The following is a 20,658-nucleotide window of genomic DNA, read 5'->3' as shown; positions in this document are numbered from 1 at the left end:
AAAACCCACAAAAAAAAAAAAAAAACCCAAAAAAAAAAAAAAAAAAAAAAACAAAAAAAAAAAAAAAAAAAAAACCCAAAAAAAAAAAAAAAAAAAAAAAAAACTCATTCTCAAAATCTCTCCCCCTCTTTTGACAATGATTCTCAATTTTCTCATGAAATCATGGCGAACGAAAAAAATATTTAAAAAAATCGTCATACGTAATCCACTGAAATAACGCCAAAAGTGCTCACCGGAAGCTGTTACCGCCCATCTTCTCCACGTATCGGAGAAAAGTCATGAAAAACCGCCCGAGGAGCCGTGATGACTTATGGCGCCAGAGGGGTCCGTAGCGCCATTAAATATGGCATTGCATAATACCCACATTAATATCATAACAAGCATTGATATTTTTCTGCGGCATGGCATATATCACAGAGCATACATCAAATCCCGGTCTCTTTCAAGTATCTGATTTAGATGCAGCATATACAGTCATGGGTATAGCCAGATACGAACCGTACATTCATCCATACACGAGTATGCATGGCTGGGGGTCTACCCATGCGCAAAAGCACGTGAACCCGATACGGCTAGCTACGTCCCTGAACTCATCCCATGGATAGTAGACGGGCACAGAGGCAGGCACCCTGGACGTCGCGGATTTTACGATAAAAATTGCCTGGCGCAGCGAAATTCTGAAATATCGCCCCCGAAACGCATAAAAGGTGACGTGAGTGGTTTTCCACTTTTTCACAGAAAAAAAAAGAAAAGAAAAGAAAAAAATTGAAAAAAAAAACAAAAAGGGATATCCGGTCGTTCACGTCCGTTCCAGGAGCTTGAAATATGACCCCCCGAAAATCCAGGCGGAATGGCCAAGGAAAAATTAAAAAAAAAAAAACAAAAAAACCGTTACGGTTTTAGCGGACATAACATTTTTTTTCTCGTCAAAATCCAAAATCTCAATAATTTTCATTTTGTCATCATCGATATATATACCCATACCCATAAATACCCATATGTCCCCGATACGACCGTCACCCACGGGTACACTGTGAAATTTAATATCTGACAATATCACGAGCTCCATATTCGACCTTACGAACCCCGCTTTGTGTTTCGATCCGGAAGAGGAATGATGAATCTCGAGGATCCCCTTTCTAATAGATAACTAATATCTTCCGAGCTGCACCGTCCATTGATATGGGCCGATATACTCCGATAGCTCGGGTAGATTATTGGTAGGATTGCGGGAGGCTCTTTGACGCCCGGATCAGAAACGACGATCATCAAAGGGGTCGAAGGCAGGTCTTATCAATGGGGAACCCTCGTATACACAAGCACCCTCTCGCTTGTGCTTGTAATTGTGAATTTTCCGAACCCTCAATAAAGGGTTTCGAACTACCGTGAATCCATCGGAGCATCGACAAGCTCTTCCCCGCCTAAGCCGCCCGAGTTAACCTCAATTTCGAGTTTCACGTAACGCCAAAGGTACTTTCGAGTACCGGTATGAATAATCGTTAAATTCCTAGGACTATTTCGAGGTTACGCAACAGTCCGATACGAAGCCTTGGGACCCCATAGGAATACCATCTGTATCTATTATTAATGTGACAAGTCCATTAGCGTATGGGTGATGCATCGCTGTCATTACTTCCATGAACTTGTACTTCCCATAACGCGCAATATCCATAGGACGTCCCTGGAAAGTCCCGACTTTATTAAAAAGTACCTGCCGAAGGTAAATAAAATATTATTCACGCGCGACAACTTACCGGGGAAATTTTCTCACTTTGATGACGTATGCGCAAATTACGAGCGACGTATTCGCAAGATGAAACCGAATGCAGTGCAAGTGTCGTTCTTCGGGGACGAGATGAACGCCAGTCGCTTTAATAATTCCGTGTCGCATGGAATATTTTACGAATTCCCTGAAACAACAAATATTTGACTTCCGAGTTGCGCCATTATTTGACGCTCCTGAGTTTCCCAACTACCCACCCGCCGTTCGTGCCTAATGAAGTGTATCCTCGTGTATGGGCGAGCACACGTGTACGATTTTAATTATTAAACAGGTATGTATAAACTTTTTCAGCTACTGAACGTTTCACGAATCGCTTTATAAATTGAATAACTTTTTCTATTTGGCAAAGACTTCCGATGGACGTTCCAAGGACGTTTTTCGGACTTTGCCTTTACGTATATCGACAAACAATGGTTATTCGTTTGTAGATGAAATTATGGTAAATCACCGTTTACGAACTTGGCTCGTAACGTCGATTGGAAAGTTTCGTTATGACTTATCTACGTGTTGCTTGTACATTAATTTAACGTTTACAACGACTTGAGGCTGTAGCGCAAATGAAGTTTATGTCAGTCGAGGTGAAACGCTCGGATAACTGGAATGAAATTTTGGATATGTCTTTTCCCTTGCTTCTATTTATTATTCTCCCTGCTCCTTTCGCTCGTGCAACGAGTCACGTCCCGAAGCAATTTATCGCAACGCAATTACTGAAATACGGAAACGCATTGCGTGAAATCTCGTCGTGAGTTCATATCAAACGCAAAAGCTCTCCTGGGCTCGTTGTAATTGGTTAAATTTTAGTAAATGGCAAGACCAGACGAATTGGTCTTGGAATGTTGGTAAAAGTGTAAGGAACAGCTGAGTACTTACCGATGATGATAAAAGGTTTGTAAGGACGTTTGCGATGCACCGACACGTGGAAGAAGCTCTCTGGTAAAATGTCCCATAGAAGTAGAAACAGGATAACTGGAGAAAAAAAAACGCAATTAGATTTTTGACAAATTGATTCTTGAATTCACAAATAATGGTCCGGTTTTTTTTTATAAATAATTTATATAAATATAGATTGCCTACTTTCGTTTTGTCATGGCTTATAATGGATTCTGTACTTTGACACTTTTTAACACTTAAGGACCGCTCACTAGTTCTCTCGTGTTTCGCGTTCCGTCTGTTACGGATGGACTTACTTTCATACATTGTATCCTACTACCTCCAAGGCTGGTGACCAGACGATCCCATTGGTGGAATCCGAACGGATCAAGCTACGAAAAACTGTATTTTCTCAATAATACATAGAATGCATCTTATTATACAATTTCTGAAAGTTTCACAAAAATTGCTTGATAAATAACAAAGTTATGATGATTTTAGAACGTACAAGTTTGCCCAAAAACGTGCGGTCCCAGGCACGTATGCCTTACAGATTTCTTTGCGGTCCTTAATGTGTTAATATATTCCTACAGTAGTCTAGAGTCAGTAGTCTGATATTGATAAAGTTACCAAATGGTGTGAATTCAATGTGACGCGTGAAGTTGCTTGCGAATTTATTGAGTTACTTAAGGAGCCTTTGGAATGGACCAAGTAGGTAATGAGGAATGGGCTATGTCCTTTGAGAGAATTTTGAATCTGCAGTGGAGTCAAAGTTTGGCCAAAGTTTCCAAGACGGGCTACACGGGCCGAATAGACGATAGAGAGGTTCAAAGTTCATGGAGGATTACCAGGCCGCGGCGAATTTCCTCGTGACCCTTGCAAATTCGAATAGTTTCCGTGAAGATATTTTCATAAGGCTTGTTAATGCAATCCCAACAGCCAACTTGGTTCAGCGATCCTGCAAATGTTACTTAAGCAATTTCATTTGCATTTTGACAATTATGTATATTGGCAAATAAATTTCCAGGACTAAAGTGCTAACAGTCGCCCCAGAATTAGCAAGAATTAGTGAACATTAAGTAAAATTAATTTTCACATTTTTATCAGTACCCTTAGTGACAATACAACTTTCATGAATCAATTTGATTATTAAAGGAAATTAATGAGTATTCAAAAAAAAAATTAAAAATATTCTTGCTCCACTTTTCCAACATTGAGAAAGATTCAATAATATATTTATAAACTAGAATACCCATACTCTATTCGATCTGTGTTCACCATTATAAAGTCCATTAATAATACGTTTGTACTCTCATTAAACATAATTAACACAAAAATAACATAAACAAACCTCTTCAATCGTTTTACTGCCGCCGCAACATAGTTGTAATTTCCAATACAGCATCACTGGTCCGGCACTGTTGCAACAGCTGGACAGTATTAATCCGAGCGTCCCAACATCTTAGCGTCTCCTGTCGTAAAAATCGACTTTGATTAGCAAGGACCCTTTATAGCCCAATTACGGTATACATTAGCTTGTCGAACAACTACCAACTACTACCAACTGTTTGAAACTACCAACCACAATGAGCATCTGTTTTCTGCAGGCTCCCCCCTCGTCTTACGTCCTGGCTATAGTAAATAGAAAGTAATTGAACCAACATGAAAAGAACAGACCGAATTATCGTAAACAAACGAAAGAATGAGTGTAGCCAGTAAAAAAATGATTTCATTCCTCCTTTCCACTTTCATGAATTCCCAAAACAACAAACAAAGTTCCTGCAAATACAAGCAGTCATGGAAGCAAAGAAAAATATACAAATTTGTACTTACAAACGTCACTCGTACTTCAAAAAGTACCTCGGAGAAAAGTATTAGAGGTTAGGCTCACTGACAAATCACCACTTTTCAAAGCACCGACAAGAGGAAACTATATATGCACATGATCGTAGGATATTACCAGGGTAATTAGGAAATCTGTAAGACGGTCAAAGTTCGGAATCAACATGCGTAACGACGTAAAAGATGGTAAGAAACGATGGAAACACACAGATACGCGTAACGGATATCCGTAGCATATACAATATCTCGTGCGCATGCGCAGACCGGCAGGCACACCTGGTGAAGACGTCCGTTAGCTCGGGACTTTATTGAAAGCAAGGAATGAGTTAAGGAGCAAGGGGTGTAGCTCATTTATTATCAATTACACCGTGCGTTGTTAAACCACTCCCAGCGAACACGCGTCTGCCAACGATCAGATGGTGAGTGCAGGGTGTCAGGAACAGGTTTGATTAATAAATTAACGCGGGAGGGCCCGGACGGTCTTCTTAGTCCGACTACCACGGCCCGACTACGGCCCGGTAATAAATTAAATCGTCCGGTTAATTGCGAACCCGTTTCGTGATAATTACCATCGCGCCGTCCGTAGGTAGTCGCACGAAGGAGGTAACCTTAAGATATTACCCCCGTGCTTTTATAATACGGATATTCGTGCTATAGAAAAAAATGTATATCAGAAATGTCTGCGAGCTAACGGTTTTGTCAATTTCAATTATTCGAATTCAAAATACAAAGCTCGTTGTTACAGTGTGCTTTTAGAAAATTGTATACCAGTATCGAATCATAGAACTTGGAATACGTTAGAGTATTACTTACTGGCTGACGTTAGAAGTTTGAAAAAAAAAGTTTTTCTTAATAAATTCACTTCCTTTGACTTTGACTGGTATAACTGATAGAATATCTAGCATCTTTTCAACATCAACTTCACCCCGAGTAAAAACGTCTGTGCATGCGCGTGTAATAAGTCCTACGTGGGAGTGAATGCTGGCGGTGGACAGGGCAGCAGTCTCTTCTTGTAAATTAATGAGCCTGTTGTCATGACGCAGGAGAAATGAAACGCAGAGTCGTATAAGTACTAGTTTACAGAAGAAGTACAGGCACGGCGAGACGCAGACGCGCTTTGGACTTTTGAACTCCTGCAATTCTTTTTATCCCCAGGATGCAGTAAAGTTCATTGGACTGTCAGAAGGAAAAAAGCAAAATGACACAACAAAGTCCACCACGATGACTTCTCATGGGTTCATTATAGTCAAACAATTCTTGTAATTTACATCAAAACAACCCACCGTACGCAGAACATAAGAACTGTTGTATGAATTTAAAGAAACAAAAATCCTTGCACAGAGTATCAATACCTTCAAGATCCTTCATACGTATTTCATTTTTACATACGTTGTCCACACGTTACTTTGTAATTGTTACTTTCTTCTTACATCCAACCTGTCTTCTTCCTACCCACCCACGACCTTCTCCTCCTCACAGAATATTAATATATCTATTCAGTTGGCCAACCTCACGGACAGCAGCCAGGCAGCCAACTCGACCATGATAGAGAGCGTGACATTTCCGATGTGCACGCTATTGAGTTTCAGAACGAAACTATATCGGCTTCGTACTTTTAGTCAGGTTACAGCAGGCAGCAATCATGAATATAAAAAGAGCCACGTCGTGGTGCACTGCCCTGCGGTCGTCGCTGACGCCGTTCCCCGTCGACGTCGACGTCGGTGTATTATTATCGGTGTACTTCTATAGAACCCACCCTCGTGCTCGTCCACTTTGCCGTAATGTCGCTCACGTTACAAGACGATGTCATCTACAAGATGGCTGATGGTCATGTTGGACACTGCACAGAGTATTTGCTTGAGTGTACTAAAATTGAATGATTTATAGAGCTACAAGAATTACAGTATGACGTATGAGTCTGTTTAGCAATATTATAAAAATACTAAGACATACCAAAGGATGATTGGTTGAACTTTTCTCTTATATGCTGACTAGTCATTCTACTCCTCTCAAGGTCATCGTACCAGACGGACACCGACCCACTGCCCTTCACATGCTCCTACTGCTTCAATGCAAATGTCCAATCCCTAAAATTACATTATTACACATTATTTATCGCAGACCTACTTATTTCTCTTATGCACTATGCTAAGCTTGTTTTTGATTTATACAAAAAGTAGAGTATTTAAAAATGAATCGAGTACAAAGAACGAGGTGAACTTGGATTATTTCTTAAAATTTTTAAGAACCATTAGCAAGTATAGTAAATGTCATTTTTCGTGTATGCAATTTTGAAAATTAAGATGATCGCTGGCTATCGGCCTCTCAATGAGTCTTACGTCGTATTCGCAAAGAGAACAGTTACAAGCTGGAGGATCGTAAATCGTGATGCAGTTTCCTCGAAATTGCAGGGTTCGGGATGATATAGACGTCACTGGAGATGCCAGGGAACGGAGCTGGTAGGCAGTCAAACAACCAGACACAGAACGTAGCGGGAGTACGTTTTGGCAGTGGTTCCGTTAGGCAATCACTATGAATCAAGCGGCTGCGCCTGCGCTTACGTTTACGATTGTTGTAAATTACTTGACGTTTTTTCTTAACTCCTTTATCCCTGTGCAATCGACGCACCTCCTCGTCTCCCTGCTCACCCTACTTCCATCATCCTGACCGTCGCGAAACGTGCGAGTTTTACTGTCCCGAAGTGACCGAAGTTGAGCGGCTACGAAAATCACAGGTTGCCTAATGAATGAGAAACACGGTTACTAGAAACAAGTGTTCTTATATGTATACATTCCACACGGCATAAACCTTCCTTTAGGTTCGTACACACATATCTTTCGTGAATTAGCTCTTTACAAAGTAAATCTTGAATTGCCTTTTGATAAAAGGAATACTTACAAAGAATGACGATTTCAGAAAAACTTACTCAATAAATAAGTATGACCATAGTAACTGTGAATCTCACCAGAACTGTCGTTGCTCCTAAAATTCTTAGCTGTCAAAACACAAACTAGTAATTTTCTAAGTATTTTTTGCCACGAGGGTTGTAAGCTGCTCCTTGGCCAATAACCTCTACAGCGCCTACGCACATTACAAACGTCTACAGGCTTGTACCAGAATTTCAAGAGTGCAACAACCTACGCACCAAATTTTCGCGTATCTCCAGAACCTTTGTCTTCTTTTTCTTTTTCCCTTTGATTTCGATCATGTAGATATGAACGAACATCTTATTTCTTAAAGAATCTAAACGACAACGATACAAATCTTAAATTGTTTTCAATACGTTACAGCATTCATGTTTCTTCGTATACCAATCGTAATAAGTCACTTCAAATTTCGTATACGAAATTCAATCAATTCGGAAATAAAATATATTTACATGTACTAGCGACTGTCATTTATCTCAAAAGATATCCGTGAAGAAGCAGAAATAGTTTGGTAAAACGAATGAGATACGACCGAAGCTTTCAGAACTCCCAGTGGATGATGGATCGTTCCGTAAGGTTTGGTTAAGGTTAGGTTAGGTTCAAGACTGAATTTCCACCCGATATTACGAAGTAGAATCGATGCCAAGATAGGACGAGACACTCGGCTTCGAAATTATAAATCGTTCTGCTCGTCGACGCGAGAAGACGTCGAAAATGGGAAAACGGAAGCGTAACGGAAATTGCGTCAGAAAGAAATTTCAACTTTTCATTCGACCTGATTCTTATTTCTACATGACAAGATACTCAATCTGATTCTATACAATTAAACTCTATTGACACTTTGAGACTTATTCTATTAAATTAAAAATAATTCGTTCTACCTCCTCGTAGAGTGAGTCGACTTAGAAACAACCTAAAATCAACTGGCTGATTGGTGCGCGAATTAAGCGGAAGCGCCATGTTGATTATTTAAATCCTATGAAGATTTTAAATTCTCGAATGCTTCTTCAAGACACGTCTCAAAGTATCCAAGTAAGAATTGCCGCAGAAAAATATGCAAAGATGACAAATTGTCTTTGTAGACTCGTATATATCTTTAAAAAGAATATAAATTGTGCATTATATCGGCCATTTACTACTTGCAGCGAAGGTGTTTTCATCCGAGTGCAAAGGACCTTACTGGGAGAAAAAATGAACGGCCAGGCCAACGGACAATAACGACCTCGGTTTCAGGGTCAGTTTGACTATTATCTTACCGCCAAGGCCATGAAGTGCATCGGTCAATTTCTACTATAAGGTACATCTACACTGATACATACTTACATTGCAGTTGGATAAATTTAAAGAGGTACAGTGATTTTTTTTCATATTGTTCAACATAAATGTAGATACGTAGTATGCATTTCTTGAGGATCCTTAAAAATGTATAATTAGTTCTACTTTTTATTCATAGAAGAATAGCAATAGCAACAGATTTGAGCTTAAAAATAAAATAAATTAAAATGCAAGCAATGAGAGGAATTTGTATTGTGATAATACATATATTACTTTTTTAGTATGATAACAGATACAATGTGAAGCGCATCTTCTAGCGTGATTGGATGAATAATCAATTTTTTAAATCTCTTCAGTGATTATTAACGTTTTTAAGTGACGGGCAATAATGTAATTAGTTATATTATTTTCTCTCATTTGTCGTTGCTGCGCGTTGCGCTTAGGGTGATGAGAAGATGCGATTTTAATGAGGTATTCAAGGTTTCACATGCTCACCATTAAATACATGCATGCAGTTTATAATATAAGTGTTACTGTGTCGGTGACAGGTCGCCAACTTTTCAAACTTCTTCACAGCCATGAGTAATTAAAGTAAATAGAAATTCTAATTGTCAGATTTATAGTGTAGACGATAGGAGAGGTTTCTCTCATAAAAGTATTACATTGAAAATTAATGAAAGTTTCAAATATTCAAGATTTCCATATGTTTCACACCCTATAGTTACTTAATTGTACGCATTAATCACGTAAGGTAAAACGCAATTTGTATATTTGTATCTGTAGGGTAGTGGAATTTAAATATAACGCAATGCTCTTTTCAATTAATCATTATTAATATGATTTTCACAGCGGACATACTGACTTGTGCATATTTTATAATCGAATAACATAAACAATTGTACGCAGATATTACGCAACATAACAGAATATATAAAATTTTATTCATGCTTTTATTTTTATACGATAGCGTCAACCTTTTCTTTTATGTAGGACGATAGGACCATACTTTGTTTTAACTTTCTGAATTTAGTAGAATATTAAATAATTATATAAACCTCGAAATAAATGCATTAAATGATAAGCATCTCCCGCAAATAACAGGTTGCACCATTTGAACATGATCATTCTAATGATATTACTGACCAGTTTTTAATGAAATTGCCAGTCATAATCTTATAAATATGGCAAAATTATTAACATTCTCTAAATGAAACTTCACAGGATAAATTTGTGAAGAGTTTAAATAATTTCAGTTCATTATCTTTTGAAAAACAAAGTTTGTAGACAGAGCAATGGAGACTTTGAACAGAAGGACATGAACTAATTCTGATACAGTATCAAAGATTGGCATAGGTCATAATTTATAACTAACTTCGATTTCATTTGGTTTCTCCCGCGGATTTCACTTATGGGTAAATGTCATATACGTTGTTAAATGATAATGTTTACAGGCACACAAATTGTTTCATAGGGTGTTGTTTAGGTCGAGTCGCGGCCTTTTACTACGAACTCCACTCACTTCGTCTTGTGAATCTCCAGTTACAGATAGCAATTCTCGTTTCTTTTCAGCATGCTGGAACAATTTGAAGATATTAGATTTCAGTATCAATAGAAAATATGATGGTGTATTTTAGGTATATGAATGAAATTTATGAAAATATTACCTTTTTATCCCATTGCTGGTGGAGGTACCGTAGAAGTATTGTAGTTTTTTCCGTTACAATAACTGAAAATTCAGAATGAATTAAAGTTAATACATATTCAACAATGGTATCGATGAATTAATATTTGTGTACCCTTTTGTTTTATAGATATAATTTAATAGATGTAGAATGAAAAAATTACTTTGTTCAGAAGGATAATCCTTTGTTGGAAGGTAGACAGATGGTCTTTTGACACAAGTTCGGTTTCCATTGTCAGTGTGAAAGTTTGCAAAGTTGTTCTCGTTATGTGAGGGCAAGCCTTTGAGAAATTCAGCAACAGACTGAAAACACAATTTAAAAGCTTCTTAGCTTAAATTACAATACCTTTTATTTAGCATAATGGCAACGTTATTTAAAAAGTAAGATACATGACAAAAACAAATTGTTGAATAGCAAAATAATACAATTGATTTTTCTTTAGTAATTCTTGCGTATAATGTATTTACAAATATAATTTTCTTAATGAATAATCACTCATAAGGTAGTAGAAATGATTTTTTAAGAATACATAGTCAAAATGCAAGTACTTTATTTACAACATGCTAAAGAACAAATTTTACAGAACAGAACATTAAATATGTTTGATAGTACCCATTAGTGTAACAATCCATATTTCCAAAATCTAACTTATTTAAACAATGTCTCATGCACAACAAAAATTAATATAATTCCACTAACAATTCCAATGAAATTTCAAAACAAGCAGCAACTAAAGAATGAAAACACAGGTTTTCACATTGGACATTTTACTCTATATAATCTGCTAACTAAAGTTAATCTTAAATATTCTATGTTGTACGATAATCATTAGAATATGTATAATCAAGTACATGCATATAAAATATAAAGTATACTCAATTTTGGAAGGAGAAAAAATCTAGATAAACTAGATTTGGAAATAAAGTGTACACAATATTCTAACCTAAAATGTAAGAGAACATTTTATTCAGGAATAGAAAATTAACCACGTACCATCGTGAGTCGAACGAATACACAATTAGGAAATGCAGTACTTTCTAGAGGAACTTTTCAACCAATTTCAAGAAAAGTTAAACGTATTCGCCACAAAATAGTATTTAAGAAAATAAGAATGACGTTATATCTCTCTGAACTAGAAGCCGAATAGATGGTAAATCACGGTGTAAAAAACAGAGATGTAAAAAAGGTATACTCATACAGTATACTAACTCAGATCAGTAACACCGTTACTCCATCGGTAAAATAGATAAATTTCATAATGAAATAATATTACATTTAAGTAAAAGAAATACAGGGATCTTTGACAATCTGTGAATTTAATTTTTTTAAGATGTGATTAACCAAGAGCTTTTTATTTTCCACATTTTTATTTGAAATGAAACAGTAGTAATCGTACAAAATTAGGATAGTACTTTCTAATGCGATTATCATACTTTTAATGTACTTTTTCATTCCCTTACAAAAATTTACAACAGAACTGCATACAACTTTTTAACTTAATTGATTTAAAATCATATTACAATCTAATTATCAGATAATTATTTTATCTTGTATAAAAAATATATTTATTTTACACCAGTTTCATTTATACTTGTACTGCATTTTATATTTTAAAAATGATAGTGGCACAGTATAATCACGATGAATATTGTAAAACTCTTTCAGTCCACATTATAATAGTGATACGTATTTTCAACATGTGTGAGTGATGTATTTCTGGTACAAAAAATGCACGAATCCTAAAAAAAATTATATATTAGTTTATACACAGGTACTCAAAGATATAGCAAATAGAGTTTTACAAGTATCGATTACATACATAAAATTATTTTCAACCAGTATCTTCCATCCATGCGAGATATTCCTTTACGTCATTTATACATCTCGATAAATATCGATGATCTTTCTTTGCATTGACGATTAATTTTTTAATATCATTAACCCTGTATCATAGTATATTAGTAATATAAACCAGAAGTTTGATATTAATTATTTTGATATAAGTGAATACCTTATCGAGCCCAAAATACATTCAACTTCAACGTTATTGAAACTTATGCTATTCAATGTATTTATTTCGATAGAAATATTTAATATCGTATTCACTGTTTTAGTCCACACAGTAAATTGTATTCTAAAATAATACAAACAAGAAAGTTTAATTCTCAAAATCTAAGTACTTATCAAATGTTAATTAAATAATGAATAATTATTTATATTTACCGCTTATCTATAATATCTATCATTGCTATATTGTGTAACCATTTATACTCAAACATAAAATCCATAGCAAATACCACATCCCTTGATATATGTTCCGTCAACGGAAAAAAATCATCAGGCATGCAATAGGTTTTAATTAATGATCCTGGATCTATTTTATCCAAGATTATACGATGTACCAGACGAAGTATGGGATCTGCGGTATCTAATTTACAAAACGCAAGTGATGAAAATATATTTAAACAGTGTACCATATTATTCAAATTAAAAATCACAAGCATATATAAGTCATATGTGATAAAGCTTTTTGATAGGAACTTAGTTCTTAAGAACATAAAAACAAATAATAGTTTGTTCTATTCAATTCTTACCTTTGAGACGTGAAATAATTTTTATTCTTTGGAAATTATTAATAGCTTTATTCTCAACATTCTCAAAATGCATGACAACTACTAAGGAACTTGATATAAAATCTAGTGCAAATATTTTTTCATTAAGGCATCGCACATTCCAAATACAGTCATCCCTAAAACGAAATTTATAGATTTTATTACAATAAGTTTATATTGTTCTATCTGATATACTTAGTGTATCAGTTTTCTTTTATAAATAAACTCTTTAGTATATATGTACATATATATGGATCATACCTTTCGGAATAAACATTTATACCGTTCATCCATATAACAAAGGGATCCTCAACTACATCAATGTGACTGCTGATATTTGTCAAAGCTTCTGTAATTCCGTTTTCTTCTGTTGAAATTGGCAATATACGCTTATCATTTTCTTCCGAATATATCAACTCTTTTTTTTCCGATGACAACTCATGAAATTGGCTATCATTCTTCTCCTCATACGAATCGTTAGATATTAAGCAAGTTGGACGATTTTCAATGTCTGTCATATACATTTCATCACCGATCACACTTATGTTAGATGTATCTTTATTAATAACTTCTGCTGCATTTATTTTCTCTGACAATATACTATTGCCTGCGTGTATAGGCTCAGAATTATAAATAGATATGTTCCCCTGGTCACTGTCATTTTTATTTATACAGACTTCTTCGCAACCCATTACAATATCAGTGTCATTGGCCACAGATTCATTCACTTGTGTACAACATCCTTTTGGAATAATAACATATGTTCTTTTGGTTGGCGATGTATTTTTAGATAACTGTTTTGTTTGATTTATATCTACACAAGTTTCTGTTTTTGTAGAAACATTTTTTGCAGGTGCTTCAGCACTAATTGCAATTCTGTGTGTAATATCCATACTCTCATTTTCAAGCAATCTGTTTTCATTGATTGCTTGGTTGCTAATACTCATATGCGGTGTATCATTCTTACTATTATCTTCAGTAACGGTTGCAGCAATTTTGCCAATTGTTTCTGACAAATTGTGGTAAATCCGAGGTATTTTGATGTTGTACGTACGATTTGAATGCAAGTTGAATGGAGATTCTGATATCCCTGTTTCTTGTTCCATAGATGTGTTTCCCACCAGAATAGACTTACGAGGCTCAACAATCATTTTGTCATAAATATTTTCAGTTACTGTATTTGTTATTTCTTGGTGCTCAATAACATCATCCGTATCTTTTCGTTCAACTAGCTTCTCGTGTTCATTATAATTTTTGGAACTTGAAGAAACATCTTCTTGAAATGTGGGAGTTGTTTGACGTATCGCTGTTGTCATTTCCATAGGTACATTTTTAAATAATTTTGTTATATTACTCTCAGTATCCAGTTCTTGATCATTGTTTCTTGTTGTTCTGTTTACATTATCTCTTGAATCTTTATCATTTGTTACAGTAAATTGTTCCACTGGCTCAACCAGAATTGGTTGTAAAACTGAATTATCAAAATTTTGTACAATTCTTCCTTGCACGATAGATGCAGCTAATGGTATGGCTGTTGTAATTTCCATAGACATATCTTTAAACATTTTAGTCTTGTTTTCTTCTACAATTTTAGTTGCTTCCAAATATTCTTTTGTTGTTTCAATACCAGTTTCCTCACAATATTCCAGGTATTCCAAATAATTTCTTTTTTTATGGGCCAGCTTTATGTTGTCTGTAGGATTATTATTGGTAACATGTGTTGAAACAAGTGTTGTTAACTCCATTGGCATATTTTGAAAACATTTGGTCTGTTCTGTTCTTTCTGATATTGTTTGATCGACGTTAACTTTGTTAGTTAAAATATTCTTTGCAACATTAAAATTCTCATGTTTCGCTGATTGATTCATCTTATCAATAGTATCATCTGTCTTAATTAATGATTTTGCTTGTGAAATTACTGTCGTCATTTCCATTGACATATTCCCTAAAGTTTCATTTCTTTTATGGGATATTTCAGAATCTCTAGTTTGAATTGCAGATCTTACAGCATTTGTCATTTCAATTGATGTATCACAAAATATCTTTGTTTTCTCCATCTCTGTATAGTTTAGGGTGATATTAGGCTTGTCTTGATGTAATTCATCTATATAATCGCGACTTCCATAAATCTTTCCTGCAGATTCAGTATTTATTTTTAACATGTATTTAGATGGGATACATTCAGTTAATACCATCGATTGATTTGCAAATTTTTTTGTTCTCTCCACTGGAGCTGTGTATTCCATAAACGAATCTGCCGTATTTCCTTCAGTATAAGGCAGATGATTAATATTTTCCTTATTTAATATGAATTGTGAAAAAGGATCCTCATGTGTCACTGCTGTCGTAAAATCCATTGTTTTATTTTCCAAATCTATCGAATTATTTAAGTCGCTACTTATAGTATTTGATCGCATATTAATTCCTTCCAAATATGATTGGTTAGATGGATTGGAATACTGTTTTTTTTGTGTCAATGTTGTGCATGAAGTATTACTTGTACCAGGGTATGACGATATACAAAAAGGTATTGCTGTAGTCAATTCCATTGACATATCATGGCAGATTGTCTTATCTATGTTAGTTGTTTCTATTTCATTCTTCTGATTACTGTATACGTGAGGTTGGCGATGCATTGTATAATTGTCTAAATTGTTCATTTGTTCTGTGACTTTAGTTGTTTTGATTCGATCAACTGCATCTATTAAATTGAGATCACATTCTTCTTGAGATATATCACATTCATTTTGAAAAGATCCAAGTTCGTTTTTATCATTGTAGGAATTAGTGAAACATCCTGCTGTCAAATCCCTCATAAACGTCTTTGCTGTTTCCAACTGAGCTAAATGATTTTCCTGCATGCTTTCATTAATATCAACTACTTTATGAATGGAATAATAGCTCTCTTCATCCTTGGAATTTTGATTTTCTACATTGTCAATGTCTTCACAATGTGAAGTGCAAACAAACTTTCCACTGCTAAATTCATTCTCTTCGTATGTATTATCCCATAATGTTCCACGTTCCACAGAATCGACAAATTCCCTTTGCAAATTTATGAATTGAAAACAAGCATTAATTAGTATTTAAAATATGGTTACCATAATATTGAACATTTAGTTTATAGTACATAATTGAATTACATTTCTTTGATATTGTATTTGTTATGGATTATTTCATGTAGTAATTACATACAGCAGGTGTTTTAAAAAAAACTTACTTGACATGTTTTTTTTCTGCAAAACTGACACGCCGTGTTTGTTTAGTTGTTGGACTGTTTTCTGGTGATGAATTGAAATCTACCAATTGAAGAGGGTGTCGTGATTTAGGTGGTTTCAGAATCTGGAATTAAAGAGACAAATGAAATGTAAAAGTTTATTGGGAATCAGGGTGAACAAATCATTTTATATTCAATTGTAATATGCAAGTAAAAGATGATTATATAGCAAAGTTTCATTCTACCATCATTAAATCTCTTACCGATGATCTCCTCGAGGAACTCTCTTGAAGTTTCACAGGTATCCTAAAAAGTTAATACTATAAATAAGAAAATTTGAAAATTTTGGGCTATGCAAGTCTTAATCTTAAAAATGAATAAAGGAGTAATTGATTTGTTACAAATTGTAGGTTGAAATTTAAAGTGCAATACTTTTTTTAAACAGACCCAACGAATGTACCATGACATGAGTATTATTAGATTTTTCTTATGTGCAAATGAAGTAATGTGCTACTTCTCTCATAATGCAAACCGTGTACCCACATTTCAAATGTTAAATTATCTTGACCATTCCAAACAAACGAATTCAAATTCAACCGATGCTTCACGTAAACGGATCTTTTCTTTTGATTTCTATACTTATATTCCCTATGGCAACAAGTGGGATCTCCTGATCGTCGCCACTGTCGTTTTCGCGGCATATTCGACTGTGTTAAACTGGTGCCATATGATTATACACATGTCAGGATTAGATTTCCTCTAAATTATATAAGCTGTATCTTATTATTGTCAGCTTTTAATAATAATATGAGAATGTAAAAGCATTGAAATTTGATTTCCAACGTACTCGTGTCTCCATTTTTTTAATTCTACATTTGCAAGGAATCAGAAGGCGGAAAAACGGATGCAATTTAGATATGCGTATAGTGTGTTCCAAAATTCTTGTTATGTACATAAATTAGTGCTCATGCGTAGAGGAGAAAGAAATATATTTTAGAACACACTATTGCATAAAATAAGAAAAAAAACAACAAAATTCGGTAACCTAACCTAATATTGCAGGTAGAAATATTTATTTTTGTGTTAAAAGGTACCCAAATTATTCTAAAAATAACACTATTTTAACAAATTTTTAAATTTATTATTCAATACTTACGTTATTATTAACACATGAGACGTTGGTGAAGAATTTTTTCAGGAGTACAGTTTACAGAAAATGTTGACTAAAGAAACAACCAGAGCAATACAACCGGTCAGAACTTTCTTCAAAAACTTTTTCCAGAAGGTGTGATAGTGTTTGCAAAATATTCATATTGTATTTTCATATGTACTGTATTAATATTTTTTTCATTTAGTTGAGAAATAGTTATTAAAATTCATATGAATCCTTTAAGGTACCTAGTCCAAAAGTTGTGGATAATTTATATGGAAAATATGAAGTCGTTAGACCTTGGGTTGTATCTGAAATGAACAGAGTACCATCATATATACCTCAACCTTCTTATAGTGAATCCTCTATACCATCAGACTCACCTACTGCATCAGAAATCAAAGATAAGAATCAAATAGAATGTATGAGACACAGCTGCATTCTTGCTAAAAAAGTATTGAACCAAGCAGGACAATTTATTAAGGTATTGTTAAACTTATAAAATATACGTTTAAGAGCATTTGTGACTAGTTTTATCTCTGCAACTTACAGTATTAAATTTTTATTTGGCAGCCAGCAGTGACTACGGATGAATTGGATCAGAAGCTTCATGAAATGATTATAAATAATTGTGCTTATCCAAGTCCTTTGAATTATCAAGGTTTTCCAAAATCTATATGCACTAGCATTAATAATGTTGCGTGTCATGGAATTCCTGACAATCGGCCATTACAAGAAGGTGACATATTAAATGTCGACGTGACGGTGAGTGGTACGTTTTTTTAAAATTATATATCAATATTCAATGTACTTTATTTACTATTCTACAGAGTTTGTGAATTCGTGTATCAGGTTTATTTGAATGGTTATCACGGAGATTGTTCTACGATGTATCAAGTGGGTGAAGTAGATGATGAAGCGAAACGTTTAATCAAAGTAACTGAAGAATGTCTAAGGACTGCCATTGACATATGTAAACCAAACGAAAATTTTTCTTCCATTGGTAAGCATTATAGATTTGAGACATGATCTTTATTCTTGTCAAATGTGATCAGCTGTTGTATAAGCTCTAAGCAAGTTTAGATTGTAATGAACTGTTATTTGATCAGGTAAAATAACTGAAGAAATTGCGAACAAACATGGTTTCAATATAGTCCCTGCTTTTGCTGGTCATGGCATAGGCAATTATTTTCATGGACCTCCAGAGATTTTGCACTATGGTAATACACCAACAGTTTTCTTAACTTTTGAAGCAATTATCATCAAGCATTACTTAAAATGTATATCGTTTTTTAGCTAATAGGTATGGTGGACAAATGCAACCAGGAATGACTTTTACTATAGAGCCAGTATTAACTCAAGGTGGACCACAAGTTGAAATTCTAGAGGACGGATGGACCGCAGTTACAGTGGATGATGCTCGAACAGCTCAAATGGAACATACTATTTTAATTACAGACACTGGCTGTGATATATTGACTTATTAATTGAACTCATAATGTTTGTTAAATAAAATTGCTATGAGTGACTTAAAGAATTTGCAATAGAAAATAGGTGAATCCCTAACGGTATTTTCTTCTATGTAAGTTCTAAACCTGTTAACCCTTTGAGTGTGCAATTCTTCAGATTTAAATGTTTGATGGACACATACATTCATACTACTCAGATTTAGTTATAAGCATTTACTTATTTTAATAATTAACATTGTTAAAAATACACACTCGCGTCACTAATACTTTGAATGCTGAATTCCAAAGCAAACTGGAATATTGGTTCGTTTTATTTTTAAGTGTAAAAAAGGTAGTTTCATAGACAAACTGACGTTACGCTTTATTTAAGAAAGGTAATTTTACAGTAATTTTAATTTTAAAAATGCATCAATTACATATTAGCAACTTCCCAATTGCTTTCTAATGTAAGTGGTCCTTTGATCTCTATACCATCTTTGTTTATGATACCAACGTGATACTGGAAAAAAATACAAACGTAATTTTAATGTATTGATTTTTGTATTAACGAACAAACCATCTATGAAAACAGGATTGATTGTGAATGAATCAAGAAGGAAGGTACCTTGGGAAAAGATCTTGCATCTCGATAGAAGAGAACTTGCATTGATTTATGTATATGTTGTAATGCCTCTTCCTTCGTCATCTCTTTATTATCTTCGTAAGCCTTTCGAAGAAGTGGTGTTGCCATGTAGGCGCCATATCCAGTTGTAATAACAGGATCTGCATATGCTGTACCAAGTTTATCAACGGTACCCATGAATCTGTTAAATTAATATGTTATATTTTTCAGGTACATAGCAGTAGTAACAGAGATTATACAAAATGAAAAATATAAATATGCATACGGCTTGTCATCATCCATTCCAGCAATTATGAAATTATTCCAAAAAGGATCAAACTTGGACCTTCTGTTGTACATCACTCGAGTTAACCAACAATGTAGAGACTTTGGCTTGAGAGAAAATCCATCATCCAAGCATTCCTCTTCAAGACTGAAACCATATTTTATAATAATTCTTAATGGCACTAAAGCATCCATTGTTCCAACTTAACGTCCACTGCTTACATTTTTTGCTCAATGATATTCTTGATATATTGAAAATCAGCAAAATCACCACCAGCACCCAAAATAATATTATCATTGACTTTCATAAGACGTTCACAATTTCTATACTTGGCTAATGAACCATAAGATCCAAGTACATCAGCAGCTATAACAACGCCATCCTTATAATGAAGTCCAAGCACCGATGTACCAGTAGTTATTGGAGCTCTGTGGAAAATAATAGGTTGCAGAATAATAAAAGCAAGAATTGCAATTGAACAAAAATATAGAAGTTGAAGTGTCTAACGTGCCAAATTATTCTAACATTCGTTGATAACTCGACAAGATATAATGTTTGATGTTTAATACAATGTTCAACAATCTTTATGACATGCAACTTTTAAACTTGAATGAGCATATAATACAATATTAAATAAAATGCCAACATACTGTGATCGTTGGAAACCGTTGGATTCAGACTGTGCTGTGTTGCCTGGAAAATTATAAATCGCACCAGGTGCAGGTCCATTTTGCCAAAATGCTTGAGAATTATACCAGTCACCTTTAGTCATGAACGCCATGTTGCTTCTATGTTTCAAATGTCACGTTGTTGCATAGACTTCACATTTAGTTAGAAACGTAACAAAACGACTCTGAATTTTAGTTCACTTTACAGTATGCACTTTACGAACGCAGATTTGTATATATTCATTTTTAGTGATCCATCTATCTCGTTACTCAATG

At 34.6% G+C, this 20,658-nt stretch overlaps 4 protein-coding genes and 2 long non-coding RNA genes across 12 annotated transcripts; 2 read left to right on the top strand and 4 right to left on the bottom strand.

The window, feature by feature from the left end:
* Positions 1-4,234: 4,234 nt before the first annotated feature.
* LOC112494238 lies at positions 4,235-7,764 on the bottom strand. The gene is made up of 6 exons (XR_003059486.1): positions 7,641-7,764; positions 7,461-7,576; positions 6,835-7,234; positions 6,449-6,582; positions 4,487-6,335; positions 4,235-4,285 (listed from the first exon to the last, which is right to left on the bottom strand). It is a non-coding gene; the product is annotated as an uncharacterized LOC112494238 (long non-coding RNA).
* Positions 7,765-7,881: 117 nt separating this feature from the next.
* LOC112494239 lies at positions 7,882-8,762 on the top strand. Its single transcript, XR_003059487.1, has 3 exons — positions 7,882-8,009; positions 8,314-8,454; positions 8,568-8,762. It is a non-coding gene; the product is annotated as an uncharacterized LOC112494239 (long non-coding RNA).
* Positions 8,763-9,508: 746 nt separating this feature from the next.
* Positions 9,509-11,546, bottom strand: LOC107267042 (DET1- and DDB1-associated protein 1). Its single transcript, XM_015738249.2, has 4 exons — positions 11,373-11,546; positions 10,543-10,681; positions 10,362-10,423; positions 9,509-10,270 (listed from the first exon to the last, which is right to left on the bottom strand). Exons 1-4 carry the CDS (start codon positions 11,373-11,375, stop codon positions 10,163-10,165), a joined length of 312 nt encoding a protein of 103 aa, XP_015593735.1. The 5' UTR covers positions 11,376-11,546; the 3' UTR covers positions 9,509-10,162.
* A 252-nt stretch (positions 11,547-11,798) lies between these two features.
* LOC107267038 lies at positions 11,799-17,481 on the bottom strand. 4 transcript variants are annotated; one of them, XM_025084257.1, is made up of 9 exons: positions 17,365-17,481; positions 16,472-16,514; positions 16,212-16,333; positions 13,253-15,692; positions 12,974-13,128; positions 12,603-12,807; positions 12,391-12,513; positions 12,199-12,322; positions 11,799-12,118 (listed from the first exon to the last, which is right to left on the bottom strand). In XM_025084257.1, the coding sequence occupies exons 3-8, from the start codon at positions 16,216-16,218 to the stop codon at positions 12,211-12,213; spliced, it is 3,042 nt and encodes a 1,013-aa protein (XP_024940025.1). In that variant the 5' UTR covers positions 16,219-16,333; positions 16,472-16,514; positions 17,365-17,481; the 3' UTR covers positions 11,799-12,118; positions 12,199-12,210. The 4 variants fall into 4 exon arrangements, with proteins under 4 accessions (XP_024940025.1, XP_015593726.1, XP_024940026.1 ...); XM_015738240.2 differs by lacking the exon at positions 17,365-17,481 and adding an exon at positions 16,752-17,037 and having other exon boundaries at positions 13,253-16,036; XM_025084258.1 differs by lacking the exon at positions 17,365-17,481 and adding an exon at positions 16,641-16,762.
* Positions 17,138-18,909, top strand: LOC107267040 (methionine aminopeptidase 1D, chloroplastic/mitochondrial). Of its 4 annotated transcripts, none has more exons than XM_015738246.2 (7): positions 17,138-17,270; positions 17,396-17,493; positions 17,603-17,842; positions 17,932-18,123; positions 18,211-18,361; positions 18,468-18,578; positions 18,655-18,909. In XM_015738246.2, the coding sequence occupies exons 2-7, from the start codon at positions 17,425-17,427 to the stop codon at positions 18,843-18,845; spliced, it is 954 nt and encodes a 317-aa protein (XP_015593732.1). In that variant the 5' UTR covers positions 17,138-17,270; positions 17,396-17,424; the 3' UTR covers positions 18,846-18,909. The 4 variants fall into 4 exon arrangements, with proteins under 4 accessions (XP_015593732.1, XP_015593730.1, XP_015593733.1 ...); XM_015738244.2 differs by having other exon boundaries at positions 17,221-17,298; XM_015738247.2 differs by having other exon boundaries at positions 17,229-17,270; positions 17,407-17,493.
* A 253-nt stretch (positions 18,910-19,162) lies between these two features.
* LOC107267041 (proteasome subunit beta type-4) lies at positions 19,163-20,636 on the bottom strand. Its single transcript, XM_015738248.2, has 5 exons — positions 20,365-20,636; positions 19,936-20,142; positions 19,715-19,861; positions 19,432-19,630; positions 19,163-19,326 (listed from the first exon to the last, which is right to left on the bottom strand). Exons 1-5 carry the CDS (start codon positions 20,493-20,495, stop codon positions 19,240-19,242), a joined length of 771 nt encoding a protein of 256 aa, XP_015593734.1. The 5' UTR covers positions 20,496-20,636; the 3' UTR covers positions 19,163-19,239.
* Positions 20,637-20,658: the final 22 nt, after the last annotated feature.

This window comes from Cephus cinctus, unplaced genomic scaffold (genome assembly GCF_000341935.2).
Source record: "Cephus cinctus unplaced genomic scaffold, Ccin1 Ccin1_scaffold0331, whole genome shotgun sequence".
In the NCBI taxonomy this organism is placed as follows: Eukaryota; Metazoa; Arthropoda; class Insecta; order Hymenoptera; family Cephidae; genus Cephus; species Cephus cinctus.
The sequence above is the reverse complement of the archived record's forward strand: the minus strand, read 5'-3'. Positions and strand labels throughout refer to the sequence as shown.